The following is a 27,906-nucleotide window of genomic DNA, read 5'->3' on the forward strand; positions in this document are numbered from 1 at the left end:
TGATCTAGACAATCCCTGAACCAAGATGTCTCCTGGGAAAGTTTCTCTTTCTCTATTGATGAGGGGAGAAGTCTAGAGAGATGAACCTCATGAAAATTAAGTCAATCCTTATGAAACAACTTCTATAGAGCTGTCCTGAACTTACCTGTGTTATTTAATCATATCTAAAATTTGGGAGGTAGATGACCACACCTTTTTGTCATTTCGCCAAGTCTAGTTACTACTACCATGGCCTTTGTAAAATAAATAGGTACTTTCAGTACCTTCTCAGATAGACTATTTTCAGGAGAAGACATGTTTGAATCATCAGGATCACTGAATACATGTTTCTCCCCAGAGAATCACCATCCATGTTATGGCAGAAAGATACTGCTAAAAAAGCTTGTATACTTTACCACCCAAACTGTAAAGTTAAATAGATACTTCTAGGTTCTGATGAAATCATCAAGAAGGGTCAATGCACAAATAAACATGTTAAAACAGAGCTTAAGCATGTTGCTATTTGGGTTTTCAGTTTTGATGAGAAGAATGTTGTTACTGGGGTCTCTTACCAGTTATCAACCTTATACTTTATTGTCGAGGTACAAGTCAGGAGTCCATAAAAAAAAAAATACACACAACACAAAATGCAAGATATGTCCATGTAAGCAAGTAGTAAACTTAATGCTGACTTCAGAATTTATCCCATCCTCCCCTTTTTTTTTCCCCCTCAGGTGGATTTGGATTCTGAGACCAGCAGAAACCTTTGGTTTCTGCTAAGCTTTTATACGTAGAATAAAAGAGATCTCAGCCCAGTAAAGTTAATACAGTCTGCTGTGTGAAAAGGCGCTACTGTCAACAGTAGACCAGGCCAGGTAGAATAGGATTTTGGCCTCTCACAGATTATACAGACCTCTTAAGCACTGACCTAGCAGTTACTGAGCTTTTCCTTTGCCTCAGTCCCTTTGAACCAAAGTCTTTGCTCTCCCTTTGAACCAAAGATTAATCTTCTGGCAAAACTAAAGGTTTTGGATTTGTTTTTTCCCCCAACAGGAAAAATCTCAAACAGAATTTCATTGGAAAATTCCAGACTAGCTCAACCCTCAGCTATTGAAGGTCAGATATTCTGGTAGTTCAAGGACTGATTTTTTCCATTATATTTTCTGTAATTAAGCTTAATCAATGACTCATACCAGCAAATTGCATTTACAAATGCTTTTATTAATATTGTACATTCACTAATAAATTTTGAATGACAAAAAGAACACAGCTTTTATAAGAAAACCACATTAGGCAAAGCACTACATGATAAGATAATCATTTCCTAAATAGAGCCAAATATGAAAATTACAAAATGCTTGAAGAATTTGGAAACTCCTTTTCCAAATCCTTCAAACATTTTACAGAGAGAGTGAGAATACTGTGAGGTGTATATATACACATATATGTCATAGCACTCAAAAAATATAACCAAGAAAATTTTTCTCCAGAGAGAGAAAAAAACACAAACGGTGCTTTTTCTCTGATGCCGGGAAGCAAGCATAGTCATAGCATTAGTCATCAGAGCTTGAAATTTCTTCCAAAAGCTCTGACTATGCATCAGGCACAGAAAAAGTCAGCAGGCAGAGCTGACTTTTAGAGTGTGATATATTATTATTACAACATAATTATTATTATGAGGGAGATTTGATCATAAAGAAGGCAGAAATACGACACAGGCTGGGCAACCAATAAAAATAGAGCTGAGAAGAATAGATTCAATCTTTCAGATGGTTTATTGATATTTATATTACAACAGCCAACTAGAACTCCCTCAAAATCATCCTCCTAATATTAATGGCACACTCTAAAATGCAGTACTCCAGGTAGTAATAGTGGCTATAAATAGTAGCTTTCAAGCCCTCCCAGTCAATTCAGAGCTGCACAACACAATTAACTGATCTCCCCAAGAGCCACTGCACATTTGGTAAACTCAAATAGCCAATGCAGAGGAGCTGCTGATTTGACAGTCAAGACACTTTCTCTAGAGTCAGCAGGTTTGCCTACATTTCAACCAGAATTTTCCGAAAGCTTTGTTATTTCTTTTCCCCCTCTCTTTGCAAAATGCCAGCTAGTTTAAAAGTCTTGATGCCAAGATTTACACTTAAGATATAAAAGCCACTGATAGAAAATGAGAACATGATGAAAAAATTATTACAGTTATGACATGTGAGGCTCACTGCGAATGAACAAATAAAATATATCCTTCACTTTAAGGGTCACTGATTCAGTCTTGTGGACATGTCTTTTTATTAGTTATTCAATGCTTTTGTTACTTCTCTGGCAAGAGGTCAGTGGGTCCTCTTCATAATGCTGAAAGACCTGTGTGGTTTTGGTCCTCCAGCCTCTGGCTAAACAAGTTTGCTCAACAATAAGTTTGCCTGGGACCTCTGTTTCTCACATCCTGCCGTTCTACTGACCTGTGAAATCCGTTTCGCTGTGCTGTTCACCACACTTAACTATAGCTATTAACTATTAGCTATTGCTGTTCACTGCATTTAACTAACTCTACAGCTCCAGGCCCCAGAGGCAGATAATGGGAATGCACTGCTGACTCACTGCCCTTCCTGTACTGTTCCTAAGCTTTCACAACCACTTACATGAAACCTTGAAAACATTACATTAATAAGCATTAAATCAACTTGAGTTAAATTTCTCCTTTAGCTTCTATAGAAAGTACCCAGAAAAATGACAGTAGCTAGCTAGCATATCAAAAAGCAAAATACCTAAAAAGCCTAGGGGCTTCTTCCAAGGATTTTTCTGCCTGTCATATAACAATATTACTCTCAAAGACCAGTTGATGGTCAACAATCTATTTTACCTGGCTAATAAGAAACATCCCAGGAGGGGAGACACTTATGGCTGTGATTCTGACAGCCAGTTTCTCACCTTTTTGCATAAAGAACACGTCATCTTTAACAGGAGTAACATGATTTTTTTATATAGTTTCCAACAAGCTACTGGAGTTTATTTTTAGGTATCTGGTCAACTCAAAACTATTCCAGTGCTACTCAGGAAAGATAGTATGGACCATCTGCATGCCTGGCCAGGGAGGACAGAGCACCCATCCTGCCATGCCAGATCACTGGCAGCACCATGATGAGAGGAGAACAGCCTCCTGTTGTCATACTGTCACCAAGCAGCCAATTTTTATTACAATAAATACTCACTTTCTAAACTATCAATAAGCTGTCTGGCCTTTCTCTGCAGACAAGGAGGAGGTAAAGCACCTTTTGGGTGCAGTTTCAGGCTTGGTTTGCTTAAAGAGCCTTCACAGTGCCCAGAAGATCRTCGCTCTGTTTTTTCATCAAGTATGTCTGTTTTATATATAAATGCCTATACTAATTAATAGCTAATTAGTTCTGATGGCTTGCCTTGGGGCAGCAACTCTAATGCTTGGTTTTTTGAGGCTTCTGTAGCCCTGAGTTGGAAGGTACCTGTAGAGCTTCTCTGTGGAAATGGCTCATGTGTATTTGTATAGCTGGCATTAAGAGTGCAAAARAGGTTTGAGCAAGCTCAGAGAAGATGAAATCTTAAAGTTTTGTTTTACCATATCTGTTTCCATGCAAGTGTAGAAGTAATTGGTTTTCAAAATCTTAGATTTTGGTCAAATGTGTTTCCTTTGCAGGAACAGCACAGGCCACAGACCTGCCACAAATCTGAACAGCTTTCGAACTTTTAAGTTTCTGACTCAATAGCATTAAAAATTTAAGCTTTTTAAAGGGGAGGTCTCAAAAATCCTTAGYCTGTTCTAAAAGGTGTATTTTTTCCTTAGTGTAATACAAAATAATATGTATGGCTTAATTGTTTTAGATGAAATCTCTTCTCCCTACTCCCAAAAAATTACTCAAGAAGTGTATTCAGTATGATAAACATTTCAAGCTTCATAAATGTATAGGCAATGCTAAAGAGCAGCTTCAATGGAAAACAATAGTGTGGAGAATAGTGCCATTGTAAATATTTAAAAAGCATTAACTTACACGAGAAAATTCCAGCCATCGATACTGAAAGCGTCTGCTGAGGTTAAATAACCTTGAATAAACCATCCTCCACACCAGATAATTGGCAATAGTCCTGTTAAATTAGACATATTTTTATGAGACATTTAAATGCATATGATGCACTGCAAAGCACTCACACAAATATCTCTACAAACATTCAAACTGAATGCTAGAAATTTCACCTTGAAAATTAATGAGTGTTGACCAAATTGATAAATCCCTATTACACAGAAGAATTTGTATGATGGCAGCCAGTTAATGTGTATTTGCATAGTGATAACCATCTTCTAGAGAATATTTATAATGAGTCTATCTCCTAGTATGTCATTTTTGGGTAATGCTTTTTTTCATGGAGATGTTTTCCATAAGTGACAAGAACTGTGTCATAATAGTAATTGCATAAAAATTCTATGGAGACAGGAAAGAAAAGTGATCTTTCTCTTGTAAATCAAAGTGAATGTTATCTTTCCTCATTACTAGGATGGGAAAACGGTAACCGTGAAATAAAATAAATAATTTTCCTTCCCATATATACTAAGTACTACTATTATCTCATATTTGTACTTTTCATTAGGAGATATCAACTTGCTTTAAAAAAAATTACTGGTCACAGAGTTAATGTATTAACTGTTACTGCTCATGTTATACAGATAGATAACTGAAATACCAAAAAGGGAATTCTCAGCAGCAAGAATCTCATGCAAACTGAGGCTAAGAGAGCCAGGAAGAATTTGTTCCAACTTCCCCAGAGACCTTACACCCATGCCCCTTTTTAAAACCTGAAGCACTTGACTAGAGGATTTATCTAGCCAAAATTGAGCTATCTTCATGCTCACCATGAGCTGTATGAGGTAAAAGTGCACTGCAAAATAAGCTGTTCAACTTCAGTCTCAAAAACAAGTCCATTAATGGCCTAAATATGTTATGTCCATTTTGCCTTACAGATGACAGTTTTCAACAACAGTCATTGCTCTAAAGCTATGGCCAGTTGTCTGCTGTACACTGAGCATTGCATAACATTTCAGGCAGGCCACAATAACTTTCCAGATGGAGGAAAATTGCTTTGTTGCACCAGAAGATGCCGTGATGAACTGTCTCAACAAATTCCTTTCTAAAATACTCAGTTCTTCAGCCTTCAGTCCCTGTACGAGTGGAGCAGTGCAGCTGTTCGTATAGTGTCACTCCCTCAGTTTCACTTATGGATGTGTCTCCTGCCTAGATCATAACTGGTTATATACTCATTTCGTGGGAGTATTGTCTGCACATCGGCATTCCCCCGAGCTGTAACTTGAATTTTGCTGCCAACCTAGATCTGATCTACCTACACAAGCCTGTGGCTCAAGATATGCTACTGCTGCAAGCTAAAACTCTTSGTCCCTGAGCTGGGGAGCTGATAATGAGGTGAGAACAGAGAATTTTAAGGCAAGCTTAAACAGAATATTGTTTATTAATGACTGAGCAAATCACACCCTCATCCCTCTGGCCGAGCGCAGCCATTTAAGTGAGATTTCACCATGGAGAGCACGTGTGTAGCACTAGCAGAGGTACTAACAGCATGAAAACATGACTTTCTGATCAAGCAGAGAGGTGTGCAGCTTGGGAAGGCACACGGTCTGTAACATTGCCTATAACATCAGGTATTGCTGCAAGCTGTTCTAGTCAGATTGAAGCCAGCACAAGAGCCAGACTGAAGTTAGCCCAAGTCTGCATATTTGTGTATACAGGTACTACAGTTGCACAGCCAGTGGTGGTCTGGGCAAAGCATCTGCATTCCTAATCAGTTAAGTCTGCATATTCTGCAAGGTTAGAAATACTGTCAACCCTGCAAAAACAGAAAAACTACAGAGTGCAATCACTCTCTGTCACCACACTACTAATGCCACTAACCAGCTAACTGTCTCCATGAAGTCGGACTCTCAACCAGTGGTTGGGGCCAGTGGCAGCAGCCTTAGAGGATGAGCAGCCTGCTGCAAGTCCTGCCTTTTACACTCTTCTTCATCCTTCTCACCATAGAGAGACTTTCCAGAGCATACATGGAAAGAGAGAGCACCATGGCAAACATACCTCCTCCTCCCACTTGATTTCCTAGGCTCTCAGGTCTGAATTCATCCCGTGCAACTCAGGGTGTAACGCTAGGCATGTCCCCTCCATTAGGATACAGATATATCACATAGCACATGCAAATCCCCACAATAATCATAAAATATAGCTGACAAATGCTTTTTAGCATGAATAGCATACCTCTATAGCACCTTACAAGAGCCAGCACAGTTAGCTGTGATTAAATGATCAAACCATTTTGAGATAATATTTAGGTTCATTAAAAATGCATTCCAACCTAAGCAACAATACCAGAAACATATACATTATCACCTTTAAACATTGACAGTAAAATACCCTATAAGATTTCAGCTATGGTTTGTTTTGTAAATGACCTAATAAATTCCACAGCCTCCCAACTCCGTGCCGCAGGTATTTCAGCAGAGCTGGCTGGCATCCATGCTCCTGCAGCATCTACCAAATCCTTCAGTTTTTTAGGAAGCAATTCTGTTAATCTAAAATAGTATTTATATGAGTCCTATAGATTACAAGTTTTAAAAACTTAATTTCCATCAAAAGCTTTGGGTAAAATAAACTGAATGAAGTAGACCATTATCATGCAGTGAGTCCATGTCACAAGGTAGTGCTTAATTGCTACAAAAAAAATGAACCAAACAAAAAAAAAATGGTTCTCCTTTCTGTGTGCTTCATGTTTGTGTTTGGAGGTGTTTATCCTTATTTCCAAGTTGGGGAACTCTGTTCAAATTGGTAATGAATGAATGATTGGAATTTGTAAAGGATAAATTTTGAAAAGGTGACTTATGCAAAGCCACAAGTATCAATGATAATTTAAAAATGCTTTGTAACAGATATAAGTGATAAAGGCAGGTATCAATTTCAGGAAATATCCCACAATTAATCGAGGTTTACTTTAATTTGGGCAGGTAAAGAGAGCTGACACCACCTAAATCCAAGCTCTCTGATGAGATTATAATTCCTGACTGTAAATACACTAGAATCCATAGATGCATAAAATATATACAAAACAATAGGAAAAGTTTCATTTCAAAGCCCAGAAGAATGTTTATTTGTTATTATTTTCAGAACAATTCATCTTTTATCTGAATCTATTTACCCATTTTTAGCATGTTTATTTTGCCGTTTTGACTAACTATACAAACTTAAAATATTGAATGGTTTCATTTGTTTTTAAAAATAACACTTTTCAGTTATAAAATGCTGGCTGTACATATTTGGGGGTAATTTTCATCTCAATTCCACAAATAAGGTCACTGAGGCTCAGAGAAGTTGACCTCTTCACATGCAGTGAAATTCAACACCAAAATAAAACACACAAATCCCGTCTACACTTCCGATGAGACTAGAGCGCTTGTTGTTGTAACCTTTGGGAAGATTACAGTACATAGTCCCCTATTTTAACTTCAAAGTGATTGTTACAGAGAGAAGTGTAGGCTGACCCTTTCTTAACCAAGATGAACGTAACCAAAGATGGACCAAGATGACTGTTATTGCAATACACACTCCCAAAGGAAGTGGTAGAGCGCTTGTTTGCTGGGACAGTTAAAATTATACCAGCACTTACAAATATCTGCTAAGCAATGCTGTATCCTGTCTGGGAATAAAGTTAGTTATGCATGTAAAATTATACAACTCCACAATATTTTAATCCACACATGCAGGTAGCTTTAGTATGAGACAGATGGACAAATTAATTGACATTTTAATAAAGATAAATCCCTTACATAAATTTTGAGATTTTCTTAAATTTTGTATGCATAATTGAGTCATGGATCAAATTATAACTACATAAAAACCTGTGTCTGTACTGCTAAAGGCACAAGTTCAAGCTAAATAATTCTAACTTAGTACTCCAACTAATTTTTTCAGAGGCAAGTGAGGATTAGTGAGGAAATCCAGTACCACTATCCCCTTCCAGAAAAAGCTTCTTCATTATACTGCAGAAATTGCAGTGTACTTCTAGAYTGGTACATCTATGTTACTTGCCCCATACTGCAAAGATGCAGAAAAATCAGCATCAGAAAACCAGTTATTCATTCTGATATTCACAAGAACTGCAAAACTGTTCCCTATGACAGCTGCAAAGACCTCTGTAACAAGGACACACTTCTACTGTATCCTATTTATTGCTCTGCTGTAACACACCAGCACACAGGTAACTGGGAACAGAAATAAAAGGCAGGGCATGGCTATGATGCAGCTATGCTATTATTTTATTTATATCAGAGCTACATCTRTTTCTCCACAATACTTTTTTTTTTCCTGTAATAGATATAGACTCCAGTAAAACTTAGTCAGTACACTGAAGAAATCACTGAAGACTTTTTACAAAGAAGGTGTGAATTACTTCAGCGCTGAATTCCTGAAGTGACTTAAAACTAGCTAGCCCAGGCTTCATGAAGGCTAGATACTTAGCTTCTTGGGTGGCCTGCAACAGAGTGTCCTGCTCCTGGGCTAGGCTCACAGCTATGCCCTAGCTTTGGAATTTGAGATAGTCCAGATTACTTCTGCACCATATTGCAGCCACACATTTCAAGCTTAATGTAGAAACTTGATTATATTCAGAGGTATTGTCCAGTAAAAAACAGGCAGCTCCTATGAAATTCACTTTGCACTTTGCTTATATGCTATTTCCTAGTAACACTTCCATGATTCAAAATTGTTTAGCAGGTTCTTTGAGGGAACACTCTTTAGTATGTCGATATTAGACCTCATGACTTGACACTTCCATCATAGAGAACTGTTTCTGCAGCTAGACTTAATTTTCACTTCATTCTTCCCTCCTCCTGAAACAAACTTCCCCAAGTGGATTGGTCGATCACTATGGTGGGAACCATCTTTTTGTTCCACATTTGAATAGCACCTATGCCAGCAGGGTGCTCATCTGGGAAGGCAGGCACAAAAGGCACTGGAATAAAAGTAAAATTTAGGAATACAAGCTTTGTRACTGAAAAGAATATGAACTCAGTCAAAGTAAAAGTGTATTTAAATCCATAGTAACAGCTCCAAATATTCAATTGCCTTTCCTGATGATGTTGAATCTCCTGAAGAGATTCATAAATTAATTCATATTCTAATCACTGAAGCAAGTCTAAGACTTTGGAATGCTTCACTAGGAATTTATTTGTAGAAATATTTACTATAACAAATCAAATTCATGTTGTTTGCTTTAATTTAACCTTTTAAACGTCATATGGAGAATTACAAATGGGATTACCCATAAGAAAAGGTCATTGTTAAGCCTTCAGAACTTACCCTAGAGGCAAATGCTAAGGCTTCATTGTTAGGGGTTTGCATTAATAAGATTTCCTAATTTTCTCAAACCGGATACTTGGTTACTTCTGCAGCAAACTATGACATTTTAATTAATGAACATTATCAGCTAATAGATAAACATGACCTTTGTTATCATGCAGTGACTCTTTGGATGGATTTTACATACAAGAACTTGGAGTCTACTTGGGTTTAGCTTAGCATTCTATTATTTGCTGTTTCAAACATTTTATGATGCAACTACCTTAGGGTGAGACTGAGCAAAACATATCTATAATGTTGGCTCACATAAACCCTTATCAGCTATAAGATACACTGCCTGAATATACTGGAAATTGGACAGTGGTTTTGCCTATTCTCCCCACCCTTTGGGAAGTGACCAGGAAGCTGATCCTGAGCTTCCCTGAAGAGGGACATGGCCATTCTTGCAGATCATGTCTCCAGCCTCCCTCTGCCATCACACACAGGCTGGGTTATCTGCTCTTTAACAGTTAGAACCAACTTTTTTCCTTAGATAAGACCCTAATAGAAAAGGTCTCAAGGTGTTTATTTTGTGGTTATAGAACATATTTGCATGGATGTGTATTTTTACACAGGGAATAATTATTCTCTGTTGATCCTCTAAATAATCGTTTTATCCCCATTGATTTATCTAACTTTGAAATACAAGGCACRGGCATGTCAGCCCATTCAGAAGACTTTCTTCAGTAGAATGAAAGTGGTAGCACCTTATTCAGATATTTGTCTGAATTTTACCAAATAAGGCTGTTTGATGATCTGGAGGCAGAACAAACAGCCATTTTTATTTTTATTACTGTTTGATCTGCTTGTCATTTTTACAAGTACTATGAATTCATGTAAACATTCTGTCTTTGGAGGCATAGAACAACAATRTAAGAACAATGTTTCTGAATTATTCTTTTTTTTATAAAACATAAATCTAGTTGTGACCATACCATACAACAAATAAAGAATGATTTTTTGGAGACAATATCCCAGCATTTTTAAAAAGCTCTGCAACACACATTAGCAGAGAGCAAAATGTCACAGACACCACTTAGATGTTATCATCACAGGTGTTTCCAAATGCGGCATCATCTTCACATATACTTTTTCACCACCTTGCCCACAGCTGTCTTGTTTCCCTGTGCAAAGCATGTGTCTAGTAAGTCTAATCTGAGTTACTTGCATTTTACAACTATATTCTATAGAAGTAAATGATTTCACAAGATACAAGACCTAAATCTTCACAAGTATGAGAGGTTGAGTCCATCTGCAAAGAGTAGCTTTACTGCAACCTCTGTTTTCTTTCAGGTTAAAAAGATGCTTGAAAGGTGTTTTTACTACACAGAGGATAATAGCTTAAATTAAGCAGATCTTTTGTCTAAATAAAACCTCAATTCCAAGAACATTTGGGGCACCTGAAAAACCCAGAAAGTGTTCAGCATTTGATGTTGTTTCATAAATAAGGGTGAAACCATCATAGGATCCTTACTTTTTCCTTTCATTTTCTAGTATCCTGAATAAATCTTTGAAGTACTGGGGAACACGGACAATCACATTTTCTGAAGGGCCTATATCTTTAAGCTCAGGGTAGAGTCTAGTGTCAATCACCTTCTTGATGTATCCCAGCCAGTCAAACTGAAATGACAAAGAAAAGGTTGGTTAAAGCAGTTTATGAAGAAAAAATGGTATATTAATTAGCTCACATGTTTTAGACTAATGGCTTCCTAAAAATTAGGAACTATAACACTTTGTCATTACAATTGTTTTCAAACTTCAGTAAAGTTGCAACTGTATTTAAAGAACAGATGCTATAACTGATAACACACATTCCAGTGTTATTCCTTTAAAATGCTGCTCTCTGCACACTAAAACCAATTTTAATTATGTGTCATTATCCCCAACTAACCTGTGGAATCATGGTACTAAGCTCTGATATATTCATTTTGTTGTACATCACCTCACTGGTCCGATTCTCATATGGAATCATGATCTGGAGAGGAAAAAAAAATAAAGCAATGAAAACAAGGATCATCTTCCAAGGATCCACTCTTACATCATCACTGTCCATCACAACCCTAGTGTAAACTATCTCACCACTCATTTTCCAAGCATTAATGACACTATCTTTCTGAAGATGGCAATTAACTAGAAGAGGTGGAACATCGTTCACTGTCAGTTTAGCTCATTTCCAGGGTATTTAATTAGCCACATGTCTACTTTGAACACATTGGTATAATCAGAGCTAAATTGATCTGAAGAAATGCTTGTGGATTCCTGAGAGAACACATTTAATCCATTAATAATGATTCATACTGTCACTGCAAATAGAAACTAACTCAAAACTATATAGCACTAAAGATCAAATCTGAAATGGAGATGCTGGGAATACATTTCATCTCTTGAATTTGAACATACACCCTGCTATGGTCCGACCTCATCTAGGAGAATAGCCCCAGTTTCACTCCCTTTTCTCCCCCTTTTGCCCCTTTGCTGATTTCCATAGCAGGAAACTGGCGTATATAAGCCATAAATGAGCTAAAGCATTCCCCAAGACGCCTCTCTTCTGTGTGAGCAGAGGACTCAGACCATTGGCAATTGCAACGCCAATGTGTCCAAGGACACAGCAAAAGAAATTCAAAATATAAAGCAGGTTCATTTATAAATGACAAASGATATTCAGATTCTAAGATGGCAGTTTGGTCCATAATAGAGAAACAGACCAAATACTAGATACAGCTCAAAATTTTCTCACTGCTCAAGAGATACAAGAATTCCTGATGGCAATTCCAGCCCAGCTCTAAGGTAAATTCTACACAACACGCTTTACACTGGACAGTTTAAACAAGATGAAGAGGTTGACACCAGACTAACCAGACAATTGGCAGTTTTCCAACAAAATTTCTACAGTAAACATCTGCGGTTTTACTATTGCTTAAGCCATACAGAAAAAATATGACTTTCTTCTCCCTTTCTGCAAATCACATTTATCTGACAAATCTTTAAACTCTTCTCAAACCCACTTGTTCCTTTCCTCTTCCAAAATTTGCCCACTTCCTCCAGTAATTCAAATTTACCTGAAATCTTTCTTGTACACAACAACATCTACCCAAATATGCCACTCCTTRTGTCCACAGCATCTTCCCTTATTCCTGCTGTCTCTCTTCCTGAGTTGGCACACAAGTCTTCCCTTATGTGCCCTCATTTCAAATGAATACAAAGGAACATGGGGGACAGTAAAAGTCCAAGTGACAACAAACAGGACGGTCTGTCTTGAAATCACACTAAGATGTTTATATAATCCATTGTGCTCATTAGGAATCACATACCATTCCATATCCCTGGACTTATGCCTAATGTGTGAATATATTTTAGAGGGATTATTCATACCAAAGGGAAATTAGGTAACTGTGAGCCAGTATGACTTGTTTCATAAAGATATGCACTGCTAACATGGAGGACTGCTACATGATCCATGTCATTTTATATGGCACTTCACATATACACTAGATCTGTGGATTAAAGCTCTCTAAAACATTTGCCAAACAAAACACTAGAGCTACCAGAGGTAGCAATGCATCTTCTTATCCCATTGTTAAAACAGAACAAACATTTCCTGTTTTTTCAGTCTACTGGATCACAAAGAAGTATTTATCCGTTAGTACCAGACAGGTTATACAGTTGACTGTGATGCTAAATAATTGAAGCTGAATATTGGGCTTTATGTAGAGGTTTGACAAAATTTTACTTCTGCTTTCAGTAGAGAGAGATGAAAACACACTGATCTGCTGTGGACAGCCCTCAATTCTGCACAGCCACCATTAAAAAGTACTACTGCCTTTCCTCCTTTCAATGCCAAAAGCAKAACCCAGACAAGAGTCATTCTTCCACTGCATCGCCCGTCCTGAACAACACCCTTCTCCAGTAACAGCAGACCCAGCATTTCACAGGGGACAGTAGGAAAGATAGTTTCTTTCCCTGATGATACAGAGAAATCCTCAGCTGACAATTCTGCATATCAGTGTCAAGTATGCTCAACTTCTGTTCATTTCAGCACTGAGGGAAAAGCTTCTCTCCAGCTTTGGGAAAAGTAGAAACATTAGCRGATTTTCAACTCCCAGGAGCAGGATTCCTGCAGCAGAGGTATTAACACATGCATATTGGGAAGCAGAAATGCTTTTTTGGTCTGCAACGGTCCTAAATTAAACTCCACAAAGGGCCAAAAATATGGCTGAGTAAATCAGTCAGACACTGAGTGCCAGATATAAATCTGCTTTAGCTTTACGAAAGTCAGCTTGGTCCCATAAATTAAAATTCTTGGAGTTTCTTGTTTTCTCCTCCAGTCTGCCCCGAGAAAGCAGTTTAGGAACTAACTGTGGTACTGTTGAAATCACTGTCCTTTCATTCGGAAGTGCCAATGTCGTACATCAGTCTTGTACTACTTTTAGTCTGTGCCTCAGAGAATTAACACAGTCTGCTTCTTGAAAAGATAGTCATGTAGCATCAGCTGCACAACAGGGACTCAAATTCTGCCCAAATTCAGAATTAATTCTAACATTTCAAAGGACCACATGTATTTGGTTAGTTTAGTTAGGGCTTTTTCTCCCCCTAGAATAAAACAATGACTTTTGCAATTAAGTAATGAAGGAAGATTATTCTGTTTTGGGCTTTTTACTCCTCCTTTTTCAATAGGTTCCAGTCTTTTCCTTGTCTTTCCAAAAAATTTTGCTTAGGCCATTAATATAATGACTTTCTATTTTGCAACTTTGCAACAGGATTGCACTTTGTTTTTAAAGCTAGCTTCAATTCCTCATAAGAAAATCACCAACCTCAGCTATTTTAATTTCCAGTCTTAGAACTGATTTCATATCAGACTCTGCTCGTGAAGCATTTGCACCCAGAAGCACTGCTGTATCAACCATGAACTGCAAAAAGGCATCTCGGTACTGTAAAGACAAAAAGAGAGTGAAATGACCACTGGATTTGCTCTTGAACACAGCTGTAGCAGAAGGCCACAAGTGCACAGATACAGTAAGGAACAGAATACTTTTAGGCCTGTGAAACCAGATCAAAGTAATACTTTCCTTACCTTGCGTGCCTGCTTTTTCATCAAGCGGAAAATGGGAAATAACCTCATAAATATAGTGTGCAGGAAAGACAGAAATATGTGCTGTGGTTTACTGAGCACTTCTGGATTAGACTGAAAACACACATCATTAGACATCATGGATGTGTGTACGCAAATACTTTATGCAAACTCGTACTTTGATCAGTGCAGGACTGAAGAAGTACCTACATACATCTGTAAGTTTACTGGCTGAGAGGATAGGGAAATAAAGTTACACTCCTTTGACCTCTTTCTTCCTCCTATATCCCTGCCACAGCACTACAAATGTGTATTTAATACAGTGCTCTGATTTTCTCCTGGCTATCGTAATAAAGTATAATTTAGCCTGTGAATACAAAAGTGTTAGCAAAACATACTATATGTAATGATACAGTAACTATGCGCACAGTACATCCCCTTTGGCATTATATTTCAGAGGGTTCAGAGTGATCATATTGCTTTTTATTGAATCCTACAGTCACACAGTCCACCAAGAGCAAAAATATATTCTAATACATTACCAGTTTTTATCTCTTAGAGGATACAGTTCTTCATATTCTGGCATCATCTAATCAGATGGATGTAGCTAGAAAACTTCTAACTTCTCAGGGAACACAAAAGGGAACCTAAACTATAAAAATCTTAATAGCAATGGCTAGTCTCCCACAAAAATCTGAGTGGTTATTTTCTTTGAGCCTTGGGGTATCTGTGCTAGATAATTCTTCCCCAAGTGCAGGGGAAAAAGATATTGCCATTGTCARATATTGATATATACCCTAAAACCCTTTGGCAAACATCATCGGTTCACGACTGTTGTTCACTGAAAAGTGGCAAGAAACTTACTGATAAGCTATAGCAGAGCACTGAGAAATCATAAAGAGAGGGGGGGAAGAACAGGAAATGAGCACTTAATCTGTTGATTGTTCCCTTAATCTGTTCTTGTTCCCTTAGTTAAGTCAGTTCAAGTTGATTTGATGATAGTGATCTGCAATGGTACTTGAAATATGTTCAGACTTCTGGCCCAACTGAGCCAAACCAAATCTCACAAAAAAAAGTATGCTGATGTGAGAAACTTTGCAAGAGTGCTTGTGGTGGTGGTATTTTCTAATAGCAAATATCCTGAAAAATATAAAAAGAAACAAACCACAACCCATTCTCAGTATGGAGCTCAACAAACTAAAAGCAACAATGAAGGGGGGGGGAAACCCACACTGCTGAGCAGAAAATGATTATATGGAATTCAAGTTAATAAATACTTACAGATTTAGCTTCTGTGGTGTTTTCTAGATAATCCTCTCGAGATGCGAGAGATAGGCTTGCTTGATCTAGCTATTAAAAATAACAGGAAAAAGTATTTAATAATTAAATTCATTAGTATTTCTTAAATCTAAAGCCTACAGCCTATTTCATATTTCTGCATTTATAGGAACTCACCTAAATAAATACAACTAGAATCTCAAATGAGATGCTTTAAAATGTACTACAAACAAAATAACACAAATCATTCATTAACAGAAGAATAGCAGTGATCAGTGTAACTCTAATTATTTGAAAAAAAATAATATCACTCTTCTCAGCATGTTAAAGTGGAAAGAATATACTCTTATGTTTTGCTGATGTGTGTCCTGGCAGTAGCAAATCTCAGATAATTTGACCAAGCCACATTTCTAAKCCACATTTTCCTGTCTTAAGAGTCGGATTTGACAACCAGTTGAAACTAAGAAAACACAAATACAAGAAACAAACAAAAAAAAACAACCAACTTCTTCAGCTCTCAGGAACAAAGATCATGCTGAATTCAGAACAAAGTTTTATTTGGACCTTCTCTTTTTTTTCCTGATCCATTCATGATCTGGAAATGCTGAACAAGGAAAAAGGAATTTTGCAATAGAGCTATTCTCACGAGTAGTCTGAAATACTTCACAGTACATCTGCAATCCTGAGAATTTGCTAAAATGTTGACRAAGTGGAATACTGGCTGGCAGATGCCTACTGAAAATCAAGTTTTTAATTAAATTAACAACAGCAGATTACTCTAAGGAACATAGTTATTCACACTGTGTACAAATTCAGTATTTATACTGAACTGTGTATTTATTTACTTAGATACCTAATTCTTAAGTACTACTAAGCATATTGAGCAAAGATATTACTAGGAATTCATTTTCAAGAGACCACCACTGGGAGGTGACTTGGATTGAAATGTCCAAGAAAGACCTAAATATTTCCTCTCCTGATTCTACTCTTTCAGTTTTTTGAAAGAAATCTCAAGTCAAAGCAATTCAAACAAGACCCAAACAGCATCCTAGCAGAATTACTTTCTTAACATAAGAAATTTGCCATTGACTTCAGTACTCAGGAGACACCTCTGTGTTTTAAGGTATYTCAGGTTCAAAATATCTGTTATCAATAAACAATTCTTCATCTTCACAGACAAAAAACATTCTTCATACAACAGATGAGTCATAAGCATTATCCAGAACCTATCTAGGAATGGATATCAACCTCTCATTTTTACACACACAGACCCTAGACATTTTTTGACATGGAACATATCCAGAACCCATCCAGGAATGGATATCAACCTCTCATTTTTACACACACAGACCCTAGATGTTTTTTGACATGGAACATATTTGACCTTTTTGGCCATTTGACAGGAGAAAATAGCCTGTACACAAATATTCTTCAAAAGAATTTGGTATCTTGTTCTTCTAAATTCCCCTAAATTGGAACTTACATACATCTATAAGTCAGTAGATATTAGCAACAATTTAAATGTAAACATTCCTGAACACATTTWAAAAAAATGAGATCACAAAATATCATGAAAAGGAGCCTATTGGATATATTGTATTGTACCTTCAGAATGTATTGATTGGACATCTTGTCATCAGCAGCCACATATAAACGGATAAAGACAGAGTTACTGTATTGACCACGAAGAGTTGCCAGGGTTTGGACTAAGCTAAATCTCCTTTCTGACCACAGTCCTTCAGGTCCAATGTTCGATTCCAGCACAGGCCAGCGGAAAGGTGAATGCTTCAGAATACTTAACAATGGTTTCACATCAGCTTTTTCAATTTTATCTGAAATATCCAAGTGACAACAATTACTTTCCAGACAATTCAAATCCAGAAGCAGCCGCAGGGGGCACAAAGATTTACTGGTACTGATCGATTTCCAGGCTAGACAAAACACAACAGCTGAAACCTAATGCCTCTGGTCTACTCGGGAACAGAGAAGCAGGAAAGTCCTGTCACAGCTTATCTGGATCAAGGAATACAGGGCAAACCCATGTCTTTTAAAAAAAGGAAGGAAAGGAATGAAAAAAAGTATTCATTGCTTCTAAACCAGTATAGAGACTTAACTGGTTCTGAGAAGGGGTTACTGTGTGCAAAGCTAGAGGGGTCAGCATCTGATCACCAAGACTGTGGGGCAGGTCATCCAAATTGTTAACAGTCAGGTTCAGACCATGCTGGAAGAAAAAGCTTCATTTCTTTCCTGCATAAAGAAATTCTGAAAGAGATCTAGAAGGACAAACGATACAGACAAAATCTACTCCTCCAGCACTCAGATTTCCCCTACACAGCTATGTTAACATGGTGTCATGTCCAAGCTAGCGTACATTACCTTGCAGCAATGCTTGTGAGCTCAGGAAGACTGTTGCGTGGACGTGGCTATAGAGTGTCTAGTCCTGAGTAGTTTGACACTCAGCTTGCACCCCCCTAACTTTATTTAAATTCCTTTCTTCATAACATTTCTGCAGGGATGAGTGTTAACAGCCCCAGGTTCACAGACACAACATGACTGTGAAATTTCCATCAGAGGCGCCAAAAAAACCAGGCTCCTCTGACTTATCAGGCAATATCTCCCAAGACAAGGTTTTAGTATCCTTTTGTACAGGTAAGTAACTTTCCACAGTTCCCTGACATGCAGACCTCTCTATAAAATTTGCTTCTTGTGCTTTAATGTACCTTAGTCTTGGTAGGTGACTTCAGAAATGGACACAGGACCTTCTGCATTCAGTTGAATTCCAATAGGCAAAGCCTGTGCACCTGCATGGAGCTTCAGCAAGTTCATTGGAGAGCAAAAGAGCCTGTCTTTACAAATACAGGTAACACACAGCTGTCCCTCTCAAAGCAGAACACTTACGCTCATTCATACAGGAGGCGTAAAGGATCTTGGCCTTCTGTACAGCTTCACTATCCCGTCTTTTGCTGATAGGTTTCTCAAGCAATGCTGAAAAAAAGGGACATTCTTTCAATACCTTGGAAAAATGTAAGTACTATTTGCCTGCCTCAGTGTTTGCTTTACTCTTAGCGCTTAGGTAATTAAGGATGAGGTACTACATGTATTTTCTTAAGTAGTAACACAAACATAGGAGGCATTTTCATTTTCTTCCACCCTCACACAGAATGTTTTCTTGTAAAGCAGGTTGACTGATATGGTTTATTGCCATCTTTATAAACAGCTATGTCATCAAACTGAGGGGACTGGAAACTGTGGGACTAGGGTGGGAATCATAGCCAGAATGGAGGGCAGGAATTCCTTCAAGTGGCTTAGCCTCTGGTGCAGGCACATTGTGAAATTAAGATCCAGGCAAGGAGGTGACAGGATCCCAGGAGCAAGACTACTGAGGTTCACTTGCACCAGCTCTGTTGTGGCTGCAAGCATTGGGGAGCTCATCTGTTGTCTGGAAAACACACAACAACCTCAGTCTTGTAAATGATACAGAGGGCCAAATGTCAAACTACTATTGGAACAACTATATTATAACCCTTTCACTATAGGTACCAGCTCCCTTTGTGCCTGAAAGCCACCTTAGTTTTTCCCCATCTATCCCCTCTCTCTACAAATCTTGTATTTATTGTATTACATTACAGAAGGGAAATACGCAATGTGTATCTGTATCTAAGCAGTCAGCTCTCAGCTGCTTTGAGCCGTTTTCCCTAGTCTGTAAATTAGCCATAAGGCAGCTGCAGACGCATCCACTATGGCTAAATGCAGAGCCAGCTGAGCTCAGCGAGGTCTGTCACCTCAGGTATAGCACAGCATGAACCATTCTATGACCAAGGAAGTAGGACAGCACTTGCACACAGAAAGGAAACAGGACCAGCAAACCCTGCCTGACCTGGCCTGTCTTTGTGCAGAACTTGCTCATGTCTCATACCATTGCATTGCTGTTACTGGGAAGCCTGCAGAGTGGCTTTGCAGGAACCACCCTAAATCCCTCCCACTGGGTGCTCAGCCAGAGCTAAGAGACCTCAAAAAACTTCAAGAGCATCTTCTCCACATCATACTCCCTAGGGTTCTGGATTTCAAGAGGGTTTACAAGCACAAGCACAGCACAGACTGGCCCTGTGTTATACTATGCCAGAGCTAAGCAGTATGTCCCGCTCACAGGGTAAAAGGAAGCATAGTGCTGGTGTTCTGGTAGCATGCCAAAATCAGCAGAGGGTCAATGGGATTTCATAGCACCTGCCATGGCAAAAACAAACCACTTCCACAAGAAGCCTACTCAGGTGTCAATGCACTGTTATTCCTCTTCGCCTAAGTTGGCTGGCGGTTATGTTGAGTAATGAAGAGTTGACTGCATTTGCCATCCAAGAGCAGCACTCCCCTTCACAACTAGGGGCGGCTGCTTGCTCTCTAGCCCCTGTCCTTTCCAATAACTCACCATTTTTTCTCCAGCACTATCTCTTACAGGAGGCAAAAGTACAGCTTAGTGGTGCAGCTAAATTCTAGAGCTGAAAAAGGTCTGTTTAAACTACCTCCCTCAGTATTAGGAGCTGACCACTAAAGGTAGGATTTAAAAGACACTTATTTCCCAGGATTTACACAGCACCTTAAACAACTTGCCGTACAGCACATTTCAATTGTTCCTTACCCATGCCCATCTAAGCACCTCACTCAAGGGAGGGAGAGAGCATAAAAGTACCTACAGTGGCAAAACAGTTCTCTGCCAGCTCCAGTAAGGAGTAGTGCAACAAGACACTACAGATGAACCAAACTATGGTCATTTCTTCAACCATATTGCTGATATCAAACTATTTATTAGTCACATAATACCTTGGCGATGAACAAATGCCACTCATTCTCTCCCTCCACTTCCSTTTCTCTCTCAGAAAAAATCCTCATGTGCTTGCATCTTTCAGAAATGCAATGAGATCATTCTGTTTCAGTTATGGATAAGACTTTCCATAAATCTACTACTGGACAGGATTCACAGCACCTTTGGCTTGACATCCTCAAATTCTTAATATTTCTCAGCTTCTTAAACACAATATAATACCAATCACTGACACCAGCATGCACAGTTCTGAACAGAATAATCAGATCTGTTCATGTTTTAAGAATGAAATTTTAAAAGCAATAATAAATCAAACCTACATAAAACTAAGGATGAAAAAATACATGTCAGCTAAAGTCATTGCGATAACTTCTGTTCCTTGCCAGTGAGCTGCACAGCCATGAAATTTCAAGCTAATAAAATTCAATACCTAAAGCCTAGCTGAAACTCAGGAGAGATACAATGGATGAGATCGAATAAAATAAAATCAACTTTAGGAATACACCCGCATAAAGCCCTATTAAAGTCAGACCTGGTGTTTTCCCATTGAATCACCTTGTTCAGCTACAGAATGAAGCTGTAACACTCCTTGCATTATTACAGAGAGTGATGTAGATAGTATCCGCTGCCAATTTGCTTGGAATTAATTTATGAAAAAAAAATCCTTGATTCTGATTATGTAAAATTCACTGTCCATACCTGAAAGCCTTAATAAGATGGTTGAATCCTATTCTGGGCACTGAAATGAGGGATATGGTCTTTGAATATTCTTTAGATTAAGGAGGTTTCTCAGCCTTAGCTCCAACTTTCCACAAAATTTTAGAAGCTTAGATCTGGAACACTGATCAGATATATTTGCTCTCTGCATTGGCTAATTAAAATCCAAAGAGAAGGTTTAGAAATGCTCCAACTTAACTTACAAAAGATACTTATCTTACATGCCCTTGAGTATTAGGCTTCTTAAGGAACAGCAAGAAGAGACAAGAGCTGTATAGCAATCAAGAGTATGGATAATCAACTAATCTATCTACAGGTTGAGATATCCATGGAAAGGAAATCACTGCTGTGATAGTAACTAGTGTAGATAAATAAAGCCAGCTTTAAATTAGCAAGGTGAGGTAGTGCAAGCAGCCAGCCATGGTAGCAGACTGCTCTGCACGGGCTGCAGCCCCCCTATGAGGGTACCTTACATCGAGTGTCTGTACATGCAAAGCTCTGCACTGGATTTGAGTTTGCTGCTCTCCGAGGGACCTCTGCAAGTTGGACAGACCTTCCTCAGCAGCACCCCACACTCAGCAGTGCAGAAAGGTGCTATCTGAGTCCTGCTACAGCTCTTGTGTCTTACACGGCCTTTCAGGTTCTCAATTGCATCAGTGGAAAATGCCAGCTGGTATCCCACAGGCTAACCCAGCACCTCTGACAAAATCTCTCAGGATAGCTGTGTGGGGAAAATGTCTTTCCAACTTATATAGTTTTAATGGCTTCAGATATTTTCTGTTTCTATACTAAATTGAAAGCAATACCTATGGAGCCTTCTAAGGAAAAGGAGGAGAAGGGCTGCCACAGGTCAGGTAACATCCTGACAAAATACTCAACTACTATTTAGATCTCTACTCTGCCATTCCAGGTGACTGCCATCACTCCTAGCTGGGAGAGCATATGTAGTTGTGTGAGTGTTGAGAAGTTGAGTCTAAAAGATTTTTAAGCCTAGTGCCTGGAATAAAAAAGCACAGCCAAGTTAGGGCATGCAGGCTTAACTAAAGCAACTCACTCAGCAGTAATATGGACAGTGGGTTTTGTCTTTCCTGCAACTTTTTTTTTAATTGGAATTCAGACTATTTTTTGAATGAAAAAAAAATGTTTCTAAATGAAAAGCTCCAGCTTCCCAAAGTAATCTCCTACTTCAGGATTCCAACTGTTAACTGAATTCAGCTTGAATCTATAAACAATTTTAAATAAAAACAAATTTTTCACCAGATTCACTGGTTATGAGAGAAATATTATCCAGCTTCTGTCAGCATCTTTTAGCTCAATCTTTAAATAAGAATTTTTAAGGGACGAATGCTTTGGACTGTGAAACATATCTCTTATGATATAAAAAGATTTAGAAGCAATAGGCCATTTGTTACCCCCCAGTTAAATGTCAGAGCTAAGCATGGAAAGAGCACAAGATCTTTCCATGATTATTGAAATCATGATCAGTATGCATGATCAAAGTGATCAGCAGCAATCACAATTCACAGCTTTTGCTGTGAATTGCTTATTCAAAGCAATTTAAAGTAAGCATGGCTTATTTGCCATGCAGCAATTTGCTAAGTTACAGTAGCTTAAGAATCTGACTATCTAGCCAAATATAAAGTACAAGTTTGGATGGCTGTTATAGCAAAGCAACTCCTGTTCTTCAGTCACATCTTTTGTTCCCTTCAGTTTCAAATTAATTCCATAGGATTTTTATTTTTTTAAGGGATCAAAGGCATCTTTCTGTGTGCAAAGGATGCTCAAACACAAGATTTACATCTGTTGTCAAACAGAACACAGTTATGGCGAGTGTCAAAATCTGTCTGTAACTCTGCTCTGCAATAGTTAAAACAACATACTTCACCTCATTAAGCAACTGCCACTTGTACGTTCAGAAACCAGTTAAAGGTTTTCACGGTATCTTAAACCTCCTAAGGTTGCAGACCACTTCATGGCTCCTTTTCTTTACCAAGGGCCTGAGGGCAGGGGAGGTTCCCACTGCAAAGGAGAGTTCTTTTACTTCTAGCAATCTAGGTCAGACAGCCTTAGATCACAGCTCTCCCCAGCTCTCGCACAGAGGCCCAGTATCACTAATAAAAAATCTGGCCATATTTGGCAATGACATGGCAGTGGTATGACTTGTAGGTGCTCAGACAAGCAGTCAAGGAAAAAAGCCACAGCCAGAAGGGGGAACTGGGAGGAGGAAAGGGAAAAAAGGGAAGATTCTTATTAAGTTGCCTTCAGACAGTGCTTTTCTAGAACAAGAGGGCTAAAAAAAGACAAACCTGAGATTTACTACACTACTGTAAATAACAGTCATCTGTTGTTAAAGACTGAGAGTAATTCACTTCATAAAGTGAGCTTTGTTATTTTGTGTGTGTGTGTGTGTCTGTGTCTTTATGTATATATATATATACACACACACACACATATTTAGCTATTCTAAGTTTGCTAAGATTACTCCTGCGGCTAAATGCTACCTTTAATCCTTACTTTCCATTTCTAGTCCTTGTTGATTTTCCAGCCTACTGTCTTACACAACTTCACTTTAGTTTTCAAACCTCTAATTTTATTTACAGTACTGAGAAATGCTGTATTTCTTTCCCCGTCTGAGCTAGAATGCATAGAAAAGGTTTTGCACRGTCAGATCTGTGGAAAAGAGCAACAAGTATTCCATTTACTCTGACTGAAAATACAGATTTAAGTTATTATAGTTCTGACCTGCGGACTGAATATTCTGTGCTATCAGGCAGTTTTATACCTACATAGCCTCTCACAGGAATGCACTCAACTATGTGATTAGCTAAGCTTATTAATTGCTCTAGAGAGACAGTTTAAGGTTTTAAGTACTTCACAACCACAAACACGGAGAATAGATTGTGCCAGTGAAGATAGTAGCATTTTTTTGTTTTCACTCATTTTTTTTTCTGATCCTTTTAACAAACATTTGCTATATGTGGAAAATGCAAACAAACATTTGTACAGTGATATCTGATGATTATTTGAAATATTTTTAAATGCCTTGTACATTGAAGAAAAAGCACTGCATGTGTGAATATACCAGCAGGAATACATTCAGGCTTTAAACAAGAAATGCTACAGCAGAACCCAAAGGGACATCCCATTTCCTGGCAAGTTGTAACACTGAAGGAGTGAAAAGCTCCAAGCAGACAAGCAATTCAGTGTGAATTCCCAGGGCAGCGCTAGAGCAAAGAGCAGTCTTGGATGGCAAAACCAGAAAAGTATCAAAGTGGGGAGCTGATCTTATTGTTGCACACAGGCTGGTGAGACAGGCTGGAACACTGCCTGCCCTTCTGGGTCTGCATTATAAAAACAGTGCTGAACAGCTGGACAGGGTGCAGAAAAATGTCACAATTATTTGTGTTTTTCTTTGGGTGTGGTGGTTTGAGAAGTGCAAAAAAAAAATGCCACAGAGTGAGAGATTTAAAAAGCCACTTTAAAAAGTGAGAGATTTAAATCTTTAAAAAGATTTAAAAAATGGGTTGTTTTGAGTCACAGAAGATGGTGGAAGGGTGATGAGATTAAAGTATATGCAAGTACCTCACCATTAGAAAATGCCTGGTGCCAAAAAGAACTTCGGTCTTTTGAAAAAAGGCACAAGGAAAACTTACAGTTAGAAGATGAAGACCAATACAGCAGTTACAGTGATTAACCACTGGAGCCAAACAATCAATGAACATTGGATCCTCTCCCCCTCAACACCTTCAAAACTCGATGCTTTTTTGAAAGATGAACTTTAGCCATATGTGAATCATATTTTATCCCAACACAAGTTGCTGAGCTGAATACATGGGTAATGTAATCATTTCTAATACACATCAGATCACAGGAGATAATCTACAGCTGCTCTTGGCATCACACTCTATACATTTAGGATAAGGATCCCAAAACGCTCATAGACACATGAAACAAAACAGATTCAACGTTTTCCATTGTTACAGATAAAGACAGCGAGACACAGAGGGCTAATGTCTCCTTAGCTAAATCATGTCAGAGTCCTACTGATTTCAGCAGTGCTCCTTTGCGAGCATAAGGCTTCCTGAAGTTGATCCAAACAGCCCGATCCTTTGGAGCTGCTGAAAGTCCCTCACTCCAATTAACGTCAGCAATGGTGGGAGTTGCTCAGCATTGCCCAGATGATGCTCAGTATCCCTCAGACTCCAAAGCATTTTGCCATGCATCACTAGGGAAAGCAGCAGCAGATCCAGAAAGGCGCCCAAGGGCTGCTCTGAAACTCATAACTAGCCACGCGCCCAGCCAAGGGCAGAACACACTCTTCAGGCATGTCCTCAATCAGCCCCTTGAAAGTCCCACGTGACAGCATACTCCCCCTTAGGTTTGTGTAGCAGCAGCTAGCAGCCGTGTTTACTGCCTTGTGTATGTTTATCATTTCCTGAGACCCAGTGACCTTTAGTTTCTGAGACTGATGACCAGGAACTCTGTCTGCAGAAAAGGAGTTTCTTTGCAAAATACCTAACGACAGATGGGGTGGATTTCTCTTTCAACGCTTAAGCAATAAAGACTCTGTTCTTCACACTCCTCTCTGTAGCCTCCTCCTGCTATAGAGGTTGGGTTATCAGTTTCATGAGAATTAAAAGAAACGTTCACTCCTCTCCAGCTATCAGTCACAAGCTTTGTGTCCTTCCCAAGATAGTATTATTTTGTGATACTTCTGTAAGAAAGGAAAATCCCAATTATGTTTTGGAAATCTACATGAGATCTTCTGATGCCAGCAGCAGGAAGTTTTAAGGATCTCCTGTGAGGAATTTCAGCTTAAAAGCAGAGGAGAAAGAGTACTTAATCACTGTTATATATTGACAGTGACTATTCCTCTCGAAGTCTTCTCCACAGGGGAAGGAAACAGATGTAGACTTTGTGCATCAACAGGGGGGCAAGCATGCACCAAAGAATACAAGTACATGTGGCAAATGTTTGTCTGTTGAGCACTGGCCACGCAAAACACGAAACACTTGTGTACAGAATGCCACTGACTGAGTCCCTGAGCTGTGATGTAATTATGATTAATCTAGTCCCCACTAGGAGCATCTAACTCTTAAACTACAGATTTATTTTGCAAAGAGTTATGTCAAAAGGGCCACCTGATAAACGATCCTAAGTTATAGAACCCAAACACATGTATCAAGATGCTGCAATTTCTTCAAACTCCCCGTGCACTAGATTTAAAGAAGTCAAGTTTATTATGACTCATGGATTCTTCTTGCACAGCAGTAGCTTGGTCAAGATGCAAATGACACACACACCAAAAAAAAAAAAAAAAAGAGAGAGAGAGAGAGAGAGCGCGTGTTTAGAACCACACTGCTGTTACCTAAGTCACAGAAAGACAAACGTACAATCTTAATTATGGTCATGTAAACTGACTTGTTCCAAGAATGATTATTTCAAAATGGTTTGGGATCAGCTGACATTCATTTAATGTATCTTTTTTCCACTTTCTCTTTTTTCCTTAAAGTCTGGGRTTAAGAGGAGAGCTGGCAGTGGTGAGTTTTATGGACCAAGGCCTACGAGGAGTATAATGTTCTACCTCCAAATAAAAACACTAGCCACAGTGTCTAAAATTATGGACAACACTGTTATGACTACTTGACCCATGGGAACTTCTTCAACTTACTACATGATAATGTGAGTCCGAAAGACTGCAACACAGACAATCCAGATTACAAATTCTGAAAAGAGGATAACTTGATATATAGGCTCTAAGAGGAAATAATAAACCTAACTGACATTTCAATGCTGTACATATTTATCAGGAACAAGCCAGGTATGGTCAAGCCAAGATTAAATTATTCTTAGAATTAAATCTGTTCTTTCAAAGTACAATCCTGTAAACGCACAGTCACCTTCTACTTCAGAATGCAAGCACTTCTGTTTAGCACTTCAGCTAAACTTTATTCCTGTAATTTTTAACAGGTTTATTAGCTCAGGTCAGTTTTCTGCACTAATGTAGCTACAATTGCATTCATTTCAGAGTTGCTTGCAGGTGAGCCTGCTCTCACCTGCCTGCAAGACACCATAAAGGCAAAGCTCACTGGAGAGGAAAGAAACCTATTTATAATTCTATTCTGATACCAACATAACCAAAATTAGCTTTCAAGTATGTAGTTTTAGGACTATATTAATTCATTAAATTATTTTATGCCTTAAACACAAATTTCCTTTTAAGAATTTCTTCTACTATACAAGTTCAGTGTATAGTACAACCCATCTTCTCTGTTAACAGCCAGTAGACAGCAATATTTGTTTTTTGAAACCTCCCCATAATAAGGACTTTTTTCTTTTTTTTTAACTTCAAATAACCACTTCTGCTATTTGCTCCAATGTTTGTTCCTAGTTCAGGTGTCTGGTGGACAGTCTGACACACACAGTCTGGAGCCCACATTTCCAAACTCTGTTTATAGAGTCTGCTGCAAGTGATTGCTGTTTTTAAATAAAAGTTTGTTTCTAGGATTCCAAAATAAGAATACACTGTTTCAATGCTTAATTTGCACTCCCTCACTACTAAAACCACTCAGTAGTCTAGTTAGTGTCACTAGTCTTACTAGTGTAGTTAAATTCTTTTTTTTTTTTTTTTTTTT

The 27,906-nt window shown here is 38.4% G+C and overlaps 1 protein-coding gene across 1 annotated transcript in view; it reads right to left on the reverse strand.

Annotated features, from left to right (window-relative positions):
* The window catches only part of PHEX (phosphate regulating endopeptidase X-linked), a 104,058-nt gene that overhangs the window by 60,182 nt on the left and 15,970 nt on the right, over window positions 1–27,906 (reverse strand). Inside the window, exons 4-10 of the mRNA XM_085310869.1 lie at window positions 18,637–18,723; window positions 17,344–17,570; window positions 15,742–15,810; window positions 14,204–14,320; window positions 11,284–11,367; window positions 10,867–11,012; window positions 3,999–4,092 (exon numbers count right to left, since the gene is read on the reverse strand). Of these exons, the coding sequence (XP_085166995.1) occupies window positions 3,999–4,092; window positions 10,867–11,012; window positions 11,284–11,367; window positions 14,204–14,320; window positions 15,742–15,810; window positions 17,344–17,570; window positions 18,637–18,723 (824 nt within the window). The remainder of the gene's footprint in view (window positions 1–3,998; window positions 4,093–10,866; window positions 11,013–11,283; window positions 11,368–14,203; window positions 14,321–15,741; window positions 15,811–17,343; window positions 17,571–18,636; window positions 18,724–27,906) is intronic.

The sequence above is a fragment of the Rhea americana genome, unplaced genomic scaffold, assembly GCF_003343005.1.
Source record: "Rhea americana isolate MKP2758 unplaced genomic scaffold, rheAme1 scaffold_329, whole genome shotgun sequence".
NCBI lineage: Eukaryota > Metazoa > Chordata > Aves > Rheiformes > Rheidae > Rhea > Rhea americana.